Source organism: Microtus pennsylvanicus, chromosome 1, assembly GCF_037038515.1.
Source record: "Microtus pennsylvanicus isolate mMicPen1 chromosome 1, mMicPen1.hap1, whole genome shotgun sequence".
NCBI lineage: Eukaryota > Metazoa > Chordata > Mammalia > Rodentia > Cricetidae > Microtus > Microtus pennsylvanicus.
In genome coordinates this window covers 124,902,065-124,924,503 of record NC_134579.1, presented here as the reverse complement: position 1 = coordinate 124,924,503, position 22,439 = coordinate 124,902,065, and the positions used below count along the sequence as shown (strand labels likewise).

The window sequence follows — 22,439 nt, the reverse complement described above, 5'->3', positions numbered from 1 at the left end:
ACCCAAACATCTCAAGAAACTTTTTTTTTTTTTTGGTAGAGGATGTCACTCTGCAGCAGGCTGGCACAGAAGTCACTGTGTAGACCAGGCTGGCCTCGGACTCAGAAATCGTCCTGCTTCTGCTTTCCAAGCGCCAGGATTAAAGGTGTGTGTCGCCAGGGTCTGGCTTGCACTCTACTGGTCCAACCCCAGCCACAGGTGACCGGACTGGGAGGGAGAGCTCTGGGGTGACACTAGCGCGGCTCCTCTATGCCAAGGATGACGGGGAAGATCATAACGGAGGTCTTGGCAAGGGCTAGCGGCGGGGCCTCTGGCACACACGGGCAGTTGCAAGACATTTATAAAGGACGTGTTTATTTTCATCACGAGAAGCACGCAGACTATATACAGTACACACCAACAGAAGTAAAAAAAGTGCACTATGCTTCTACTGCAAATTCACAGTACAAAAGATACTGCCTCTTAAATATATAATATAAAAACAATAGAAAAATCAAAGTTGTGATGTGATGCATGGGGCCGGCGGCAGCCTCTGACGGTGAAGGACGTGGTCTGGTGTGGCTCATCTGGGGTGAGCTGCACCCCCAATCTGCTGCAAGGAGCTGAGGATATGGACAGGAGAACAGGGGTGTGAAGGGGACTAGGGATTACAAACTTCTACAATCCAGAGCTCAACTGCGAGGGGTTAGGGGGAGGTACCAGGCTGTGGGTCAGGGATGCAGGGCCTGCACCACCTCCCAGATGCCTGGTAAACCAATCACACCTTCATTGGCTACCATGGGCTGTGGTGTTTGCTGACGCCAACCTGGCCTGCAGGAGCTCAACAGTGCCATTTCTGGCAGGCTCTGTAGTCACAAACCACAAATGTCAACTGCATAGCAGAATAAACATAATGGGGGGAGAGGAACTCAAGTCCTAATCTCAACCACCAGGACAAGACAGAGTACACAGCCACAACAGATGAGAGCTGAACAGTTGTGCATAAATACACAGTATTTGTAAACGATTATTAAGGCACTCGATTGTAAAACAATAATTACAGTGTAGAGGCAGCTATCTTCTCATGCAGCAGGGCCAACAGCCAGGGCAGCAGAGGCTGCGCAGTTAGGACTCCTGCCGAAGACAGGGACTGGAGGGACGGTGGTGTCTACTGCAAAAGGGAAAGACAAGGTGGTCACCCTTTTTCAGATGGCCCCTGGTGGCATCACTGCAGGTGAGTCTAGGGTGACTTACTGCATAGCTAGAGGACACAGTATGTGATGAGAGAAATGCCACACACTGGGTTTGATCAGGTACGCACACACACAAACACACAACGAATATACAAGGTATACACACAAAAACGTATGTACATACATGCATGCAGAGTGGACTTTCACACCCAACAATAACAAAACAGGGGGCTTTGGACAGGGAAACATCGACCTTCATTGGTCTTTATCATCAGCAGGAACTCGGGATGGGAACCAGGTCAGGTGATTCTGTGCCATGCCACAGGCAATGTATTTACCCTGATGGGGTTGTATGTGCCAAATTTGGTTCCATCCTGCAGCACCCTCTGGGCTTCTATGGGACAGAGGGAAGGGCTTTAGATTAGCAGGGCTGGATATTCTGCTAGAGCAGCGCAGCTCTCTGGGTACCTGTGAGTACCTACATGGCTGAGCCACAGGGATGCACCGTGTGTGATTGGCAGGGGTCTCCCTACCGAGGACAACAGGGCTGGGGATGCAGAGGACACCTTGCTCTTAGCTCATGTAATCAGGCACCTCAACTGCCCACCCCCTCTATCTAGTATCCATCTCCCTTACACTTCAAGAAGCCTTCCGGGTTGAGGAAAGGCGAGGCCACCACAAGGTTCAAACTGTTGGGAGGCTATGCAGGTGAGCAGAAACAAGGAGGGTAGCTGAGAACCTAGGGCATCCAGCTAGGGGGAAAGCTCTTCATTCAATGAAGACAATTCAATTCAGCAGTGGCTTACGCTACACAAATCCCTCTGCTTGCCCCATGTGCCTCTTTTGTGTGTACATAATTTGCTAAGATTATACACAGAGCATTAGCCAGGCATGGATGAGTAGCTCACAAAGCAAACGTTTTTGGTCAGGGTCTGTGTAGCCCTGGACTCAGTAATCCACCTGCCTCTGCAGAGGTTAAAGGTGTGTGCCATCAAGCCTGGCTAGAACAAACTTTTCATAAGACAATGTGTAGTTGTCACTGCGGAGGTGAGCCTGGTTTGGCAGGATAATTCCACAGAACCCTTTAGATTAGATGCCAATAAACCATGACAACAGATAGCTTGAACCCTCCAGCCAAAGCGAAAGCCATCAAGCCAGGGTCTCATTCTGGTGACTTGGGGAGGGGGACAACACAGGGCGGCAGCCCCCTGCTGGCTGATGTGCCAGTGCTTCTAAAAGAGACATCAGTTTGCCTGAAGTCAAAGGCCCATTGAGTTGATCCTCCTCCTGTTCTTATTCTTTGAACAGAAAAGGACAAATTGTGGTTTTCAGAATCCTGCCACCCTTACAGACGGGATTAGAGATCTGGTGGAAATCTATCATTACCAAATCTAAGGAATTATGTTGACATAAAAATTGATCCACCACGCAAAATTAAACTTGGAGACATCTGTTAAAGTTGGTCTTTTTCAAAGTTTGCTTTTGTTGGCTGGAGGAATGTGGAGAAGCCTACAGGGTCTTAGGAATAAGTAGTGGATAATCACTTTTTAAGGTGCTTACCATTGACACTGGTAGGAAAACAAATACCTATAAAACAACATACATGTCTTTTTTTTTTTTTTTAGATCCTGCCGGGGAGATTCTCTGAGAGAGAGGCTCACAAAGACCCTGCACCGATGAGGAGACTAGCCTTGTTCCTGGGGATGAGCTGGCTATTCTCCAGGATGGGCATTCTGGGAGCCGCACTAACTCCAATCCATCCACTTTCGGGGCACGGGCAGTCCTCGAAGGCTTTGTGGTCTTGCTTAGCTAGCTGGCTGAACCAGCCAACTGCAGGACAGAGCTGTGGTCATGGCCACAGGGACTCCATCTGCACAAGTGGTATCGGGAAAGGCTGGCATAGTTTGGGGCATGAGGAGGAAGTATCTGGTCTGTGACATCCAAGAAGCAAAGGAAGCCTCCCAATATGTCTCCCTGCAGTACCACACGTAGTCCTGAGGCATCAGATGATCAGTTTGCAAGCTGGAGGGCCTGTGGAGATGCCTGAGTCAGGTGACATCGTCCCTGTCAGGGCTACTATTTTTTTTTTTTTTTGTTTTTGTTTTTTCGAGACAGGGTTTCTCTGTGGTTTTGGAGCCTGTCCTGGAACTAGCTCTTGTAGACCAGGCTGGCCTCGAACTCACAGAGATCCGCCTGCCTCTGCCTCCCGAGTGCTGGGATTAAAGGTGTGTGTCACCACCGCCCGGCTAGGGCTACTGTTTTTGAGGTAGGGTCACTGTGTGGTCCAGGTTGGCCTTTCACTCATGAAGGACCTGCCTCAGTCCTCAGTCCCCTGATGCAAGATCACAAGCCCATGCCACTGCCACTAGCTTCATCTATCTCTTGATAAACGCTTCAAAATGTAAAAACCAAACCTGGGGCAGGATGGGATCAGACCTGTAATCTTGGCATCTTGGAGTCTGAGGCCAGTTTGGGTTGCACAATTGGATTCTACCAAAAAAAAAAATTATAAACTCGAGAGGCAGAAGCAGGAGAGCCTTGCTGAGTTTGAGGCTTACAGTCTACATAGCAAGTTCCAAAGTGCCATGACAGCCAAAGCTACATAGTAAAACCTTACCTGAAATTTAAAAAATTAAAAAAAAAAGTAAGCCAGGTGATGGTGGTGCACGTCTTTAACCCTAGGAGGGGCACTCTGGGAGGTAGAGGCGGGTGGATCTCTCTAAGTTATAGGTGAACCTGGTCTGCAGAGTGAGTTCCAGGACACCGAGGGCTACGCAGAAAAAAAAATCTCAAAAAACCCAAACCCCCAATACACCATTTCCACAGCAGAAACAAAATAAATCAGAGGAGAAGTCATGGTCAGCTCACAGGGCGGCACATCCTAGTCTGCCAATCACCAAACCAGGCCCTCCCTCCCTCCTGGCATCCTGCCGTCACTGTCTTCTTTATGGGCACCAGTTAAGGTGCCTGATTTGAACCCAGAGCCCTGGCCTCCTGCTGCACTGGGCTAACCTGTGCTAACACCTGTGTTGTGGCCCGTATGGGGGAGCTGGAGAGGAGGGAGCATCATTTGGACAGGAGGGAGTACTCGCCCTGCAGGAAGAGATGCATGCAAACATCTGTGAGGCTTTGTCAACAGACCCACTACTCCAACGGTGGCTCCTGGAGAGGGCCCTGAGAGTATCCCATTACTGACATGACCTTCCTCTCACCGGATGGAGAGATGGCACCTAACAAGCCTGGTGTGAGAGGGCAGGGGATGGTCACAGTGTCTCAGTAGGACGATCCACACCCCAGACCCACAACCTCATGGACATGAGCTCGTCCCAATCCCAAACATAACAATGTCTTGTTAGCAGCAGACGTGGCTCAGCGATGCCTCATGACTGAGTGATGGAAGCTCGATGCTAGAAGCTGACTGAGGACCCCACATCCCCACCGTAGGTGCCAGGACGGAGGGTCACAGACGACTGCCACTCGGTGCTTTCCTCTGATGATGTCACACAATTGTACCTGGATGGTCAGGTTCAAAGTCTTGACACTTTGGGGGGACCTCACCCTCCAACCCCCCCACGATTCTCTTGGAAAACCCCTTTTCAGACACAGCATTGTTCCTCAGAACGAGCCTGGGTCATTACTATTTTAAAAACACACAGTGAGAACAGAGGTAGAACTTGTGTTGTTATCTGAGAATTCTCCCTTGAGGGCAGGAACGAGCTGGGGACATGGGCTGCAGCGACATTACCATGGTTCTTCTCTCACAGGCTGCACATTAAAATATTTTGTATGTACAGACTTATCTTCTCTCCACCAGGCTGGTCTAAACTCACTACATAGCTGAGAATGACTTCGAACTTCCAAACCCTCCAACTCCAGTAATGGGATTATAGGGGTGTCCTACCATGCCTGGCTTCATGGGGTGCTGGGGATGAAACCTAGGGCATGGTGCATGGTGGACAAGACTCTAACAACCAAGACACAGCCCCAGCCTGTGTGTCCATATCTTCCCATAGACAGGGCTTGAGGCTCAGTGCTGTCTCCTGGCTGAGTCTCCAGGTGGCCCAAGCACGTTCTGGGTCTCCTTCATGTGTGTGGTGTTACTTCTTTGTTGCCCCTGCTCTTTGGCAAGAGTGAGGAAAGCCTGGATGACTGAAGCTAACGCAAATCAAGACGTGTGTGACGTGTGTGACCAGGACACCGTGAGAACCTCAGCCCGCATGGCGGAATGCTGCTCAGCTTCTCAAGTTTTCTGGGACAGATTTCCCTGATGGTTTACAGGCTGCAGTGGGGTCCCTCAGAGTGGCCTGCGGTTCGTGCAAGAAGGAAGAGTGACCGTACTTGGCATCCTGCGAGTCGGCGATGGTGGAAGTGTCAGCCTCACTGGACAGGTCCTCCGTGGAGAAGTTGAGACTTCCCAGCTTGGCGAGGGAGTGGGAACGTTTCAGTGGGGACGACACAGTGAGACCCGCCAGCCGGAGTCGTGTTTCGATCTCCTGCGCCCGCTGCTTCACAAGGCCTGGCTTTCCTCGGATACTGTGGATGCTGTCGCTGCTGGAGCTCCGGGTCAGGTTGGAACTCATGGAGGAGGAGGTGGGGGTGTAGCACACGGTCTTCAGGAAGTCTTTTGAGAAGTTACTGGTGTGATCTAGGCGGAGGAGGGTAGGAGTCGGGCTCTTCACCAAGGCTCCTTCTGGAGGTTTCTCATCAGCCCCTGCTTGGCTGCACAGGGCTAGGTGTCCAGGCTCCTGGCCCTCCTCAGGGATGCTAGCCTCCAGCCTGCTGGTGGCATTGTCCCTGCAGGCAGACGGTAGGTCTGAAGGCAGGCTCTTCAACCTCTCTAGTTCTTTGGTGTGCTTTCGAACCAGGCCCGCCTTCTGCAGCTGGATGATGGACTCCTGATGCTGCATCAGGTAGCTATTGGTGCTCGGCTTCTCTGCCTCATTACTGAACAGAAGCCTCAGGTCCTTAGCTGGCTTCGTTTCTTTCTTAGTTGACAATTCTTCCTTCATTGCTTCCATGTTGGCGATGTTCTTATCACAGTGAGAATTCTTTAAAAGGAGTGACTTTGGAAGGATTTTTGAGGTTTCTCTGGAAGGTTCTAGAAGGCTTGCTGGTGGTTCTGGGGAAGCCCCAGTTCCAGAGCCACTGATGTCTGGCTTCCTTGAGCCTGCTGGTAGTAGGAATGGAGGAGCGCTGGCTGGACCAGAGGCCAGCCTCTCTGGAGCTTGGGACCTGCAGCTCGTGTGGGCCATTGGGGAAGATGTGCCATGGGGCAGGAAGGCTGGCTGGGTGCAGATGGCGGGAGCACTGGGGTCTTCGTGCCGTTCTGTGGAGGCCTCAGGAGCCCCACCAGCAGGGTACATGCAGTCAGCACAGGATGTGTAGGAAGGCTTCACTTTACTGAGGATTCCAAACACAGCATCGTGCTGCAAGCAACAAGAGTACCATGAGCAAGTGTGATCCCGAGCCAGAGACCAAAAGGACAAAGTGGGTCACTGTGGCAGGGGTGCATAGGGATGGCCGGCCCTGTGTATATGTATGTGTATGTGGGGGGCGGGGTTAGTGCTTTCATTTGTTCAGGGTTCAAGACTGTGTGGAACACACCAGTCATGAAGAACAGAGGTTCTAGAGGCCTAAGGGATGTTGATCTTGATTTTCCACAAGTCAAAATGATGACCTTAAGGCACTGGGCTGGGACAGAGCCTAGGCCCTCCCTTCTCAGTCTGTCTCTGCCATCAGCCAGGGTGACATTTCCCTGGCCATGGTCTGTTCTGGAAAGCAGGGGGCACTGGAGAAGAGAGTGGCAGGGCTGGAGAGCCGGCTAATGCTCTTTCAGAGGACCTGAGTTCAGTCCCCAGCAGCCACGTCAGACAGCTCACAGCCTAACTCCAGCTGCAGGGTAGCCAATGCCTCTGGCTCCCCAAAACGCTGGCACGCATGCATATAAACCCACACACCAACGCATAATTTGGAATAAAATTTAAAAACCAAACAACTAGAATTTAAAAAGCAAACAAATGACAACAAAGCAGCATACAAAGGAGGTTCTCTCTGGCAGAGGTGACTGCGCCCAGGCTAACTGCACCCTAAATACAGAGTCCTTCACAACTTGGGGACCATCAACCTGCCATGGTCATTATAATCTAGGGACTGGCAAAACGGCTCTCGGACTGCCTCCAACTCAAACACATGTAACTACTCGTTACACCATCTCCCAAGGACACCACTTGCCTTTTGGTCACTGGGGCCTCAGTGAATGGGACAAGGACTTCTCTTGCCTTCCCTGCCAGGACAACCCTGTACCTGCTCAAAGGCCAATCAATGATGATGAAGGCGAGAAGCATGAGGGTGGCTTTCCCAGCTGCCTGACTGGAGAGCCCATAGCTAGGAGAAAGGAGCCTTTCAGTGACGGCTGTGGAGGAAGGAGTCTCAATTCTGCCACGATTCCATTTTGTGTTGCCAAGTCGTCTCAGGCTCACAGGCTCTGCTGCCACCTATGCCTCTTCTGAAGGAGTCCCCTGTGCTTCCCTCAGCCACTCCCGTCCGCATCCATCACTGCTGCCGCACCACGACAGGCTCATGCAGCTCCTGCCCCTCACACAGTACAGCATTGCTTCTCAGCCTGTCCCTAGCAAGCTGCCCTCTTCCACCGCCTCTGAGTCAAGCTCTGTTCTGCTGTGCCCTCAAGTGTGCCTTCCCTTCACCCCATACAAAACAGGAACCCATGCCAGCCCCGCAAGCCACAGTTAACAAAAGGAGTCAAGCATTCAAATGGCTGCTTGTCTCCAGGTTCAGTCCTGGTGGGTCCTGGTGCTGAGTCCACTGAGCCCTTTACCCTACCCTCCTGGTCACCATCCAGTGACTCATAGTCAGGCCGCTGGGGCTAACCACAGCACCACTGGCCCAGACAAAGGTATTTTATATCATCTGTCCTCTCTAAGGGAAGTGGTGGGCAGTGGGGGAGGCATGTAGTTCCTTTCTGGTCTGGAACATATTTCATTACTTAGAGGCCGGCAAACAGATGAACCGCCAGGGTGGTTAGGTGCTTTTTTGTTTTGTTTTTGCTTAGCATTGGAGCCGAATGTTAATTACAAACTAACTTTCTACTTCAGTGTCTCCCTGAGAGTCTTCATTGCAGTCATGGCAAAGGGACAGAAAGTTCCTGGCCCCAAGCCTTTGGTGAATACTGGAGGGGCAGACAGACCCCCCCACCCCCGCCCCAGGTCATGACTGGATGCTGGAACAGGGAAGATATATAGGGTGTGGGACCAGCCACTTTCCGAGCATCCCGAGGGTGGAGTGAAGGCTCCCCGGACATCATCCCCCAAGGCTGGCAGCTTTAAGGGACACAAGGAGCAAAGCGTGAGCTGAAGAGGGACAGCACTGTTCTGTCACTTAACGGAGCATCAGGAAGGGAATGCTACCTCTGGGATTTGTTTCAAAGCCATCCAAGGAGAAAGAGCCGGGGGGCTGTGGCAGGTGCAGAGATGAATCAGGAACATCACATATCGATTCAGGGATGAACTGGGGTGATGAAACGAGTCAGAAGCCCCACCGTGGATGAGAGGATATCACAAGATTTAGGTATCCCTTACACATGGCCTATCCTCTAGCGAGGCACATGCTATACAGTCAAGTGATAACAGTCTCCTCCTGAAATAAACCCTGTGGGATGAAGTGAGATCTCTGTGGGGTGGGGCAGAAGTGGCATGGCATGCTGCTACCACAGTGGTCCCCGCCTACCTTGAAGTCATTGGGGCAGCTCCTCTTGCTGTTGTTATTGTTTAGGTTTTCCTGGTCAAGCTGGGTGGAGGCCCGCCTCCACCTCCCAGCTCTCTGGTCACAATTCTTCTCCATCTCCCCCGCCTGTGGCAAGGAGCCACCGCGGGCTTTGGGGCTCCCAAAGTCTAGCTTCTTCTTCACATCCTTCTCACAGTGCCTGGCTCCTTCTTGGGAATGCTGGACCAGTTTGTGCACCTCCACTGGCTGAGCGGCGTCCTCCAGCAGAGCATCCCGCTCCAGATCCTCTAGGTGGACCAGGCTGCCTGCGGCATCGTGATGGGGGAGGAGGAGGGGATCTGAGAGTCTTCGGAAACAACAAGGGAGAGAGGGTCCTCCTGGGGCCTGGCTTCCTGCAAGCCCGGGCTGGGTGGTGTCATCCAAGCACGGCAGCCGGGTGTCCAGGGCATCATCCAGGGTCTCTGGCAAGAGCTCGCTGGGCTCTGCTGCAGGGTCATCTGCAGGCTGCTGGCGCCACAGCTTGTTGTGCCGCTGCTTACTATGGGGAGAAAGAGCAGGCAGTGAGCTGAGGGGACAACAGCAGCAGGTCCTAGCAGGAAGGCTAGGAGAACAAGTAGCAGGCAGCCTGCATGCAGACAGCCTGCATCAGACGTCCATTCTCCAGGGCACACAGGGATGACAGCACCCTCAGTCACCATGGCCGACATGAGAAGCCTTTCAGCTTCCCCTTTGCTGTGTGGGGACAATGGTGGCAGATGCAGTGGGAGTTTTGCCTGGAGGTCCTTTGGCCTTCATGTTTGTGTCTGTCTTACCGTGTGAATCCGGTCAAGTCACTGATGGTTGTCACTCAGTTTCTGTGACCCATGAGAGTAACCATCATGTGAGAAAACTCAGGGGTCAAAGCAGAGAGAGTGTCATGTTCTCTGCACACTAGTGAATCGAGGTGAACACGACCATACCGGGGAAGATTTCAAAAAACTTCTAAGTATTTGTTTCAGGCAGAAACTAGAGGTCCATTTTTAACGATTTCCTCTTCTTTCTTTCTTTCTTTCTTTCTTTCTTTCTTTCTTTCTTTCTTTCTTTCTTTCTCTCTCTCTCTCTCTCTCTCTCTCTTTCTTTCTTTCTTTCTTTCTTTCTTTCTTTCTTTCTTTTTTTAAGAATCAGGATCTATTTAGCTCAGGCTAGCTCCAAACTTATGATGTAGCCAAGGCTACCTAAGTTCTACCTCTTCCTTCTAATTGCTGGAACTATATCCTGGCTTGAAAGAATTCGTCTTATGTTTCTATTATTACTTTTCATATGGAGATGGGCGGACACGTAAGTACTGTATCACTGGGCTGCATACCTAGCCTATGGCATTAAAAAGACAGTTATTTTTTACAGAATCTTGAGAATTTCATACCATATTCACCCCAGCTTCCACTGCCCCAAGACTGTGTCTTTTTTTTTTTTTTAATTTTTTGAGATGGAGTTTCTCTGTGTAGCCCTGGCTGTCCTAGAAATCACTTTGTAAACCAGGCTGTAAACCTTGAACTCAGAGATCCACCTGCCTCTGCCTCCCAAGTGCTGGGATTAAAGGCGTGTACCACCACCACCAAGCCTGGTGTGTATTCTTTCTAAAAACAGGCTTCTAAGCCCAATTTGTGTGGCCATTACTCATGGGTGTAGGGCATCTATGAGAACATGGGTGACCCAGGTGTCTACCCCAGAAGCAATTAACTGTCAACAGTTGCTAAGTTAGGGGCAGGGACTGGCACTGTTTTTTTATAACACATTTGATGGTACGAGCCAAGAATAAAAGAGAGAAAAAAACTTTATAGTGACAGAGGTGATCAACTAAGGTCACCTCCACCTCCCGAGGACCTGGGAGTAAAATCTGCATTGCAGGGGTACGAGGGCAAGCTGTGGGGGTGCGGGGGTGAGCAGTCACACCCACTGGAGAAGATGCTCTTCGGTCACTGCCCCTTTCCCCGTGGGCTCCACACCATGAAGCAGTGTGTACTGCTGTGGGCCCACAGGAGACCCTCGGCGAGGCTGTGGCTGGAGGCAGCAGGTGACCCGAGAGGCCAAAGGAGAGCAGGCGCTTCTCTCCCTCTTTCTCCTCCAGTTGCCTAGGGACCTGACAGTGTCCAAATGATGTCAAACAATCCAGAGGTGGCTGCGGTGGTTCTCCGAGCCTGCTCATCCCTGCTGGAGCAGTTCTTCCCTAAACCTGTCCCAGGAACGGAAGGACTCAGCCTCTGGATTCCCAGCACCAGTCAGAAATAATCTAAACAGACTGGACGTGGGGCAGGGAGAAAGCGAGCCCCCAGACACTGGCATCTGCCCCAGCAGCCTGAGGGCCCCCAGCAACAACTGCTCTCTCCTGCAGCAGCCAAAACATGTAGGTGTAAATCTCTCTCTTGGCACCCAGAAGCCAACTGTGACAGGAGACAAGTTGCCCTTTCAGCACTGGCCCAGGCTCACTTGTGAAATGAGAAATCAAAACTTACTTAGAGGTGGGAGACAGATCCAGCAGTGACATTTATTAACTTGTCAAGGACCTGCAGTGACTGCTCGTGCAATCTCAGAGCCCTGCCACTTTGAAAACTGCACTAAGCTGTCCATCTTGACTTTTACACACTCACAACAGCACACTACGATTCGTCTCCATAACTCTGCACAGCACACAATAAGCATTACCGGCCATAACAGCTCAACTGTCACCTCTCCAGCCTTTGGTCACCGATACCACGTTCTCCATCTCTAGGGACCTCATACAAGCATGGGGCCACAGTTTTTCCTGATGGCCCCGAAATTTGTTCAGGGTGTATCACACATGTCAGAATTTCCCTTTCCTTCCTTTCTGATGGGGCGGGAAGGAGATGGGATCTTGATATGTGGCAGAGATTATTAGCTTTGAAGTTCTGGGGCAGGCAGTTCCTTCGGTAGGCAGAGGGAGATTCCTAAACACACTCCCTGTTTGCTCATCCACCCACCCACCAAGGAACTCACGGCAGCCTTCCCCTTTGGGCCACTGTAAATTACACTGCCATCGACACAACTCTCTGAGTCCCCAGATTTCCAGGCTCCTGGGTATATACAGTGAAGCGGAGTTTTTGGATCATGCAATGGTCCACCTTTTAGGTTTCTGAGGGACTGCAAGCATCTGATACCTGGATGTCAAATCCTTAACCCAGAAGAGGGGACTGGGCTTGGGGAAGGTTGCCAGGCTCGCCTGTGGTGAACCAGGCCTCTTCAGTCCCTGAGTTTGGCGTAAAGCAGGTGCTGAGGGAAAAGATATGCTCAGGCCCACACCACACACTAGGATGTACCCTGGACGGGCATGTAGGCACCTTCCCTTGCCCAGCAAGAGTTTCTACAAGTGCCAACAAAATCAAAACGGATCCCTCCTGGAAACCACTAATCACAGCCCCAACAATAGCTGCTCTTTTTCCACGCCAGCTCCCGAGAGGCTGGTTTCCAGTTGTGGAAGCTCCTGCCAGGCTGACAGGAGAAGAGCGGAATGCCCAAGCTGGCCTGGCCAGCGTGGTGTGCCAGTCTGTCTCTAGGTACACACTCACCTTGCATCCAGGATGCCTTCATACTCAGACAGCTGCCTCATAAAGCCTGCGTTGGGCCGCGTGATGCTACGCTTCTGCTTCACATAGTTATACGCTTTCTCCAGGGGCCAGCCAAATTCCTTCATCGCATAGGCTATGACCGTGGATGCAGATCGGCTGACGCCCATTTTGCAATGGACCAGGCACTTGGAATGATTTCTTCTGCAGGGATTTTGGGCGGGGGGGTTAAGAGCAAGGATTAAGAGCTGTCCCTGACTTACCACTCGGGTTTTACTAACCAATTTCATTTTTAAAGTTATCGCATAGTTCCAATCCTTCTCTGCCCTAATGTTTATGGAACAGATCTCACACACCCTCTAAAGGAAATAACTTTGCTGTGAAATCAATTAGCACACAATGGGAGAACAGATGAATCCGCATGGCCTGCCCAACTTTGCAGGGCCTGCTTCCAAACAGTCTCCCCCGTTACTGGGATAAGTGAGGCCACCCAAAGTTGCTTCCAGGGCCGCACCCGGACAGTCCAGCTGCTACAGCAGTTGGAGGCCCTGAATGAGCTACTGTAGAAAACAGGGTCAGTGAGGCAAAAATGCTGCACCCTGCGGAAAGACTGAGCTCCTGGAGGGAACGCAAGGATAACAGCAATCTGGCCAGAGAACTACCGAGCTAGGGGAGGATGGGGCCAGTGATCCGGCTACTTGTAAGAAGGCAGTGCTGGCCTGGGCACAGCTGATTTACCAGACACACAAGGGACAATGACCCTCTCCCTGATGGAGAGGGTGAAGACACGCCAGGCTGGCAGAGGCTACACCTGGGAAGCTGAAGTGGGGTGAGCAGGCTCCAGTTTCCTACACTAGGGTTTCAATCCCATCCCCACAACACTGCTCCTCCTGCCTTCTACACTCACTAGCAAGGAGTCTGGAGTCTGTGCCCTGGGAAAGCAAGAGGGAAGGCATTTGGTAAGGACAGAACAGTTGCTCCAAAGGAGAATAAGGAGGGGGCTGGGCTCAGGAGGTGTGGAGATGGCCTCATCTTGGGACTGCCCATCTAGGCACAGAGGAACATGGACCCCCCCCCGGTACTCTTTGGGGGAGCTGTCCAAGAGTTCTAGGCCCAGCATGCACTAGCCCTTTCCAGGATGCCCCAGAGAGCTACCTAGAGGTACTTAGTATTGGACATTGGCCTGGAATCAGAGTTAATGACAAAAACTGGGCTCAAAATCACAATCATGGGCCCTTGGGAGAGAATATGAAGGCACACTATGGACAAGGCCAATCCTTGCCTGTTCACTTTGATGCCTGGTGTCCTGTTGCTAAAACCAAAGGCCCACCGGAGAGCAAAGCCTCTCCCGGCATTGGGCATCTGTATCCATGACCACCTACCCCAAGAGCAGGGGTACTCTTCCACGTCATCTAGCCCGCCACTTGTTTCTGCCCACCTGTTCCTCCTAAGACCAATTTCCCAAACTTACTTCGCTTTGTTTATAAAATGATAGGCTTCGTTCCAGTGGGCGAGGAGGTCTGTGGTCTCCTCATCATAGACTCGGATGTTATGGTATGCAAATAAGCCAGGGAAAAAATTGTCTATTTCTCTAGTGACATTTAAAATGTAGTCAACCCTGCAGAGAAAAGAAGGAAATAGTCTACAGAATCAGAATGAGGAGCAAGAAAAACAAGTCACAAAAAAACTGGCAGAGAAGTCAATTTCTATACACACACTACAGCGCGTATGTTCCTAATGAAACTGGTTTTGCTTAACAGTCATTTCCATGTTTCCTCCACATGACAAGAATGTATTATTTTTTTTAAAATGCCATACTAAAATCCCTTTACAAAAAAAAAAAAGCCTCCGCTCTCTTTTGCTAAAAGGCAGAATACGGCCTTCTATTACTCATGCCCTAGATGAGAGCATCCACTAACTCAAACCCCACGGCTCCTCACCCTTAACCAGTACATTCATTTCTAGAAAACCAAAACGATTTTGGTAATTGGAAACGTCTCAAATAGGTTTCACCATAAATGACAACGAACCACAATTTACTCCCAGTAAAATGGAAGCATAAAGTCTAGCCTCTCACTGACGACCGCTCTGCTGACCGGAGGTCCTAAGGATGTATTTTAAGCTCTGTTTAGTCTCGGTTTTCAGCTGCAGTAAGTTCCAGAAGGCCAGCAGGCACATCAGGCCGACCACAGAATGGTGATTTTGTGGCTGTCACTCCTGCTGCTGAGCATTGCTCAGAGACAGCGGGGAGTGTCAGTCACAAGATTCCACCAGGCACCAAGTATTGCCAGGAGTGCTCCAGTTTTCAGAGTTGCTGATGGACCAAAAGATCAACAGAGACGTGTGTCTACACTCGGGTTCTAAGCAATTCTGCTGGGGAGTAAGGCTGTGGGAGCGAGCTCAGAGCCTGCCCAGGGCCAGGCTGTCCTCCATTCCACAGTGTGATTAAGCTGTTCCTGGATTTCCCCGACCTCCCGCCCAGTCACCCAAGACTCCAGGAAAAATCTAGAGCCCATGGATCCCTCTGGGTAGCATTCTGAGGCACATGAGATGCTCCAGCCACTGCAGAGACCAGGCTGAGGCAGTCAGGGTGGGCAGGCAGTGTCTGTAGCCTCCACAGAGTAGCGATGCCTAAGCTGCCTAGAGAGATGGGGAAGAGGGGAGCAGACTCACCCTGAGCCCTGCAGCTCTTCCAGATTGGATGCATTCCACTCGGAACCCTGGGGGACAGATCACACAAACCCCTGTGAGTGTCACAGAGCTGCTTGTGGGATGCATAGGGGCCCTGACAGTGGAGCCTCAGCCTCAGAGCAGAAAGAAGGATCAGAAAGAAGCAGGAGAGGCAGGAGTCTAAGAGGAAGGTGGTCTTCTTCCCCCCATTTCATGGAAGCCTGCTTGATATCCCCCAATCTTTTTAGTCAGCATGGGTACAGCCACCACATGCAGTGACCTGAAACCTCACCATCAGCTATGGGGGGGGGGGACCCCTCTCCCTTTCCTGGCAGGTATTTTGGTATTAATTTTAAAAGTCCCCACCCTCTGATCCTGAGGGGATGGCCAGGGCTCACACAGACTTAGGAACATGGGCATTTAGGGTTATTCACAGGAAAACAACAGGGACCCAAAGGTCTAATAGGATGGAACCAGTAAGATAAATGGCAATAGATCCTTAAGATGGGCATTTCAAAAGAAACCACGCCAATTCCAAGTAGCAGAGGCAGGAGGATGGCCATGAATTTGAAACTGAAGGCCAATCAGGGATATACAGTGAGACCTTGTCTCAAAATAAAATAAGCCAGGGGATGGTAGTGAAGGCCTGTAATTCTAGCACTTGTGAGGCAGAGGCAGGTGAATCTCTAGGTTCAGGGCCAGGCCAGCCTGGTCTACACAGTGAGTTCCAGTTTACCTGGGGGCTACACAGAGAAACCCTGTTTCAAAAGCCAAAAACCAATCCGGAAATAAAATAAATAAATCATCATGTTAGTGTAAGGAATAAGCCAAGAGGAACATGACTATGAACCCGAGCAGAGACGGCACTGTCTCTTTTTCTACATAGGCATCAGAGAAACGCAGTGTTCGGGGCCTGGGTTCTAATTCTAATACCACAAGAAACTGAAAAATGTAAAAATCAACACATCAAAATGCTATGAGTGACTGGCTCCCTCAGCGTGGGAGACTGGGAATAGCTTTACTCTTCCCAACTGTCTACAGAATGCACGACTAGATACTTTTACAAACTGTATCATTAAAAACTCCTCTATTCCTGGTCTTTCAAGGAACACAGAAGAGAAACATGAAGAAGCGATCACTACTCTGGAAATGCAAAGGTCTGCAGTCCTGGCAAACATGGCGCGCTATCTCCATCTCCTGCCGACTTTTTCTCCTGGGAAGCTCAATGGATAAAGCATGAAATCTGTTCATGCAGGAAGACTCAAATATAAACAAGAACATAAAGATGCATTCAACGCTCAGGAGGCTGAAGCAGAAGATCACAAAGTCTGGGCTAGCCTGAGCTACATACGAAGCTAGCTCCTGTCTCAAAAGCCCACATATAAATATGTGTGTGCATGTTTATGTGTTTATGGAGACTGAAGCTGTCTCCCTCAGTGGCCGAAGCCACTTCCTTCAGCTCCTGTAAGAGACATTCCTCTAACCATAGTCTCCATCTGTATTCAAAACCAGGCCTACAGAAACTACACTCGTCACCTCCAGAATGTGTCTTATTTAACCATCAATCACAATCACCCCATGAAGGGCAGTGGCAAAGTGACTTACCATGGGCCACAGGGCAGGTAAGGTGGAGGGGGACCTTGGCCTTGCTAGGTCTGACTTTCAATTGGACTTCATGATCTCCCGGCTAGTTTTAACAACCTGCTTGCCTTTGAAAACTAGTCAATTGCCTTCTATAGATTTATGGCATGAAGACACTGAGCTGGAGGTGCATCATGGGGTGGATCCTTCGGTGGGCTCTGGGAACAGGGCTCAGAGGGGAACAGCTCAGCCACTTGTATTTCAGATAGATGCGAAGTCTATCTTGGGGCTTCATAAGCATGTATCTGTGAACGTGGTTTCCAAACCAGATGGACCAGGGGCAATGACTCTTACAAGATAAAGATGGTCGAAGATAAGGGAGGGCTTGTCCATCTGGCCCAAGATGAGCAACATCTCGTTATCGATGAACTCCTTGAATTCTTTCAGGTTACAGTTCATTTGCTTCTCCAGCTCATTGCGGATCTGTGGGCGGGACAGAGCAGAGGTGATGCTGGGGCAGAACCTATTAGGAGTGATCTGTTCAAAGAACTGTGCACCTCTGTGCAGTGCTGGTTACAAAAAGGGTGAATGTGACTTCTTTCTTTTGTCCAGGATAATGTGTTCAGACACAGGATCACATTTGTGCGGTGGCGGGCACTGTGTCCTGGATAACGTGTTCAGACACAGGATCACATCTGTGTGGTGGCGGGCACTGTGTCCTGGATAATGTGTTCAGACACAGAATCACATCTGTGTGGTGGTGGGCACTGTGTCCTGGATGTGTTTAGACACAGTAGCACATCTGTGTGGTGGTGGGCATTGTGTCCGGAATAATGCGTTTAGACACAGTAGCACATCTGTGTGGTGGTGGGCATTGTGTCCGGGATAATGTGTTTAGACACAGTAGCACATCTGTGTGGTGGCGGGCACTGTGTCCTGGATGTGTTTAGACACAGTAGCACATCTGTGTGGTGGTGGGCATTGTGTCCGGGATAATGTGTTTAGACACAGTAGCACATCTGTGTGGTGGCGGGCACTGTGTCCGGGATAATGTGTTTAGACACAGTAGCACATCTGTGTGGTGGTGGGCATTGTGTCCGGGATAATGTGTTTAGACACAGTAGCACCTCTGTGTGGTGGCGGGCACTGTGTCCTGGATGTGTTTAGACACAGTAGCACCTCTGTGGGGTGGTGGGCACCCACACTTCATCTCCAACCTAACCCGACAGGAGGAAGCCCAGTATTTTCAACAAGGAAATCTTACTTTTTTCCTAAAATCTTTTCTACTGTGTTTAAAACTTTCACTTTCACAATTAGGTACCAACACTGCTGCAGTGAGAAGGTAAAGCCACTTTCCTGTTGAAGGTATCACACATGGCGGATCAAAGTATTCATCAATTACAGATGAAGACTAATGTGAGGTGGGAAGACTGCGGTCAAGGCGTGCCTAGGGGATGCATGGTGAGTTCAGGCCAGCCAGACTCACAAATACCAAAATAATAAATAATTAAATAATAAATAACACTTTAAACTTCCTGTAATTTGTTGCATTCTTTAAATAAAAACAAAGGACCATCAGGACGGCTCAGCAAGTACAAGAGCCAGGAACGAAACCCAACTGCCTGAGTTCAAGCCCCAGGAGCCACATAGTGGAAGAACCCCAACTCCTGCAAGCTGTTTTCCCTCCTACACATGTGCTGTCCACCCCACCACCACCACCCCAATTAAATATATAAGTAAATGCAATAGCTTAAAACATTTTAAAGATTTTTATTTCATGAGACAGGGTCTCACTATGTAGTCCTGGCTGGCCTGGAACTCATTATGTAGACCAGGCTGGCCTTGAAGTCACAGAGAATTTCTGTCTGAGTGCTAGGATTAACGGTGTGTGCCCCTGCCCCCAACAGCCTCTAGATTTGTTTGAGGGTTCTGCCTGTACTTATCTGTGCACCACCTGCATGCAGTACCTGTAGAGGCCAGCTGAGGGCGTCATATCTCCTGGAGATGGAGTTAGAGATGGCTGTGAGCTACCATAAGGGATAGCACTAATGCTCTTGACCAAGGAGCCATCTCTTTAATGCCCACAGCATCTCCCTCTACCAAGCAAGGGACAAAAAGAAAAACTGATCAAGGAGGGCTTAAAAGGTAGAGGGAGCAGTCTGAGATGGCACAGGTCGGGGGTGGGGGGCACACAAAAGCAGGAAAGGGCATGGAAGGCTGAGGTTCCCTGGATGAACCTAGGACCTTCTACAACCTCCCCCAGGGCTCAGAGAGGGCCGACAGTCTGCTCATGATCTCTGGAGTCTAACTCTAAGCCTGGGTCCTCCACAGCCCTAGTGCCACTACAGGGCAAAATGCAGGGATGCGTGCCAACACCGGAAGGTACCGGGCCGACCTCTGTTGGGAACCTGGCAAGACAAACATGCGTAAGGGGCTTGGGCCTGCTATGGGCAGGGGGCGGGGGGTCTCTTACTTCCTTAGAAGTCACATTTTCAAGGTCCTGGCTCATCATGATGCTCCGGAGCTTGGCTTTAATGAGACGCTCAGTTCTTTCCCCCTCAGTTGGCCTAGGAAGAAAACGTACAGAAAGCTGCAGAACTCTGAGAAAGAAATCTCAGACGGACGTGAGACCCTCACAGGTCTAACCTCGGCTATTGTGGGTGTGTGTACAGTGTTTGGAGAAGTATCCCACAAGAGCCCAGCAGGCCAGTGGGTAGAGGACTGGCTGCTCACACAGGCCACATGCTGTAACTGCCTACATCCCTACACGGTGGGTCCATCTCCACCTGCTATTCCTATCTGGGGCATTGCTGCATGAGTCCTCACATGAAATCCAAGTCTCTGAATCCTCGTAACGTCTGCATGCCAGCCCTGTTAATTAACTCCTAGGGTCATGGGGACTGGGACAATCCTCCCGCCAAAGTCTCAAACGGCCATCATTTCATCTCAAGAATTCTTGGTGGCGTCTGGCAGTCTGAGCAACTCTTCTCTTCCAACTAGTCTCCCAGCCGACATCTCCCTGAGGGAGTGGGACCCTGACCCCTGAGAAGTCAGAGAATGTGGCCTTAGTCACTTTCTCTGTTGAGGAAGTTGTGAAGGCTCAATACAGCGGGCTGAATTTGCTACTACCAACTCGTGGGGACACATCCTGAGCACAGAGCACAAGCAGGAGGAGGGGCATCCAGGGTGGGGCATCTCTGTGGTGATCTGACTGAAACGCAGGATCACGGCTCACAGATGCACTCATCAAACCCACTGCTGTAAAGGGCGAATGTGCATGCGAGGGAGAGGTAATGCGCACAAATCCTTCTTTTAGAGAAGCATTTTCTCAATCTGTGGGTGTGGGGAGACCCCTTTAGGAGACCACTGGAAAACACAAATATTTACATCATGATTCACAACAGTAGCAAAACTACAGTTATGAAGTAGCAACGTAAATAATGTTATGGTCGGGGTGACCACAACATGAGGAACTGTGTTAAGGTTGCAGTGTCAAGAAGGTTGAGAACCATAGACTCAGGTAACAAGTTCTACCTGAAAACCTGTTCTAAGAAGGGGCTGCAGGGAAGCACGACCTTGAGAGGATGTGGTGTTGAGCAGTGTGACCTTGAGAGGACCCCATGTTGAGCAGTGTGACCTTGAGAGGACCCAGTGTTGAGCAGTGTGACCTTGAGAGGACGTGGTGTTGAGCGGTGTGACCCTGAGAGGACCCAGTGTTGAGCGGTGTGACCCTGAGAGGACCCAGTGTTGAGCGGTGTGACCCTGAGAGGACCCAGTGTTGAGCAGTGTGACCCTGAGAGGACCCAGTGTTGAGCGGTGTGACCCTGAGAGGACCCAGTGTTGAGCAGTGTGACCCTGAGAGGACCCAATGTTGAGCACTGTGACCCTGAGAGGACCCAGTGTTGAGCAGTGTGACCCTGAGAGGATTCAGTGTTGAGCAGTGTGACCCTGAGACGACCCAGTGTTGAGCGGTGTGACCCTGAGAGGATTCAGTGTTGAGCAGTGGGACCCTGAGAGGACCCAGTGTTGAGCGGTGTGACCCTGAGAGGACCCAGTATTGAGCAGTGTGACCCTGAGAGGACCCAGTGTTGAGCAGTGTGACCCTGAGAGGACCCAGTGTTGAGAGGTGTGACCCTGAGAGGATTCAGTGTTGAGCAGTGTGACCCTGAGAGGACCCAGCGTTGAGCAGTGTGACCCTGAGACGACCCAGTGTTGAGCATTGGGGAGGCAGCCCGGGTACATACTTGTCCACAAACAGGGCTGGGGAGTCGGGTCTCGTGGACTCCAGATCCTGCATGGCATTCCACTCATTGATGCAGCTCTGCTCAGAGCCAATACAGCTCTCATAGTAGGTGGCCCAGATGAGCGCCACCCCACCAGGGAAGTAGTTGTGCCTCCGTGCCACTTCACAGGCCTTGTGAAGCACTTGGAGGGCAGACCTGGGGGAGGAGAGAGAAGCTCAGGACCAGGAACTTGGGTTCTGCAACTTGCAAAGGGTACTCATTTCATGGCAGTGGATGGGCACCCGGAAGGGACTCCCTGCCCACACGGCAGTCAGGTACAACTATTAGCTCCCAGAGACTGTGTCAACTAAACTCAGAGGACAGTATATCCCTCATCCTTTCCAAAGAAGTAAACAAACACCAGCAGCAGGCACATCCCAATCTCTAACTCTTCCAACCTGGCTGGGTCACATTCCAGCAACCAACTCCAAAAGATGCCAGATCTGCTTCTGAAGTCACAGCAACCTGGAACACAGGCAGGACTGTACTCCAGGCATCTACGGGTGGGGGAGAAAGGTCTCTAAAGAACAGCAGAAACTCCTGAGCCCATCTGTGGACAGCCCCCAACCCCAGTGTGTAATATCTTAGGGCCTTAGGGCATAAAAATGTGTGTGTTTTATTTAATCAGCCTCTTTTATCTCTTTTGAAAAAAATAATCAGGCTGAAAATTTCTCAACGAAGAGGCTGCCAAGGGAGGGAAGTGTTGGCCACGGCAGAAGCAGCCCCTGAAGAGAGGGCATTACCAAGTGAGGGTTTCTATGACGGCGCATGCACACTGCAAGGAGCCTCATTTTTCGTAATTTTATCCACCCTACCATCTAGGCTGCTTGAGGGAATAAACTTGGAACCAATGCTTATTAAATTAAATAATGATAATGATGATGGTGACAATAACTTGGCTAGAGAGAAAAGAGGCAGCCAGCAGTTACAAAAGAAACACTTGGGGCGTTTGCTGATTTGTTCATCCTCTGAACACTGACTCCGTTGCCCTCATCCACCTCAGAGGACCCTAGAAGTGAGATGGAGGGATGGACAGAACTCTAGGAGCGGCCCATGAGAGGGCGCCTCGGGAGTCTCCTGCTCTGGAAAAGCAGAGTCACTGGGAAATGCTATGGGCTGTTCCTCGAGCTTGAAGCTTTTCCTGGTTTATCCCAATTATTCTGTTGCGCAGTTACAAGAACTGCTCAGCCCATACCAGTACCCAGCTTTTGGAAACTGCAGTGTGACACTATCTGCTACAAACCTGCTGAGCCACACCCACAGTGAGCATGTGGCCGCAGGACCTCTGGTGGACACACCTAAGACAGAGCTGTAAGAGGAGGCTGACTTAGGAAGCTGTGGACATTTCCACATTCACCCACAGTCACTACAGAGGGTCAGGGAGGCCCCCCTTCCCTGGACCCAGGCCTCACAGCTGTTATTCTGAGGCTCCA

The 22,439-nt window shown here is 50.8% G+C and overlaps 1 protein-coding gene across 2 annotated transcripts in view; it reads right to left on the bottom strand.

Annotated features, from left to right (window-relative positions):
• Positions 1-337: 337 nt before the first annotated feature.
• Ssh1 (slingshot protein phosphatase 1) overlaps positions 338-22,439 on the bottom strand; it is a 54,782-nt gene continuing 32,680 nt past the window's right edge. For both annotated transcript variants that reach the window (XM_075983225.1, XM_075983235.1), the window contains 8 exons: positions 20,968-21,162; positions 19,197-19,290; positions 17,078-17,206; positions 15,146-15,192; positions 13,944-14,090; positions 12,476-12,676; positions 8,916-9,450; positions 338-6,598 (listed from right to left, as the gene is read on the bottom strand). In XM_075983225.1, the coding sequence (XP_075839340.1) occupies positions 5,405-6,598; positions 8,916-9,450; positions 12,476-12,676; positions 13,944-14,090; positions 15,146-15,192; positions 17,078-17,206; positions 19,197-19,290; positions 20,968-21,162 (2,542 nt within the window). In that variant the 3' untranslated portion in view covers positions 338-5,404. The remainder of the gene's footprint in view (positions 6,599-8,915; positions 9,451-12,475; positions 12,677-13,943; positions 14,091-15,145; positions 15,193-17,077; positions 17,207-19,196; positions 19,291-20,967; positions 21,163-22,439) is intronic.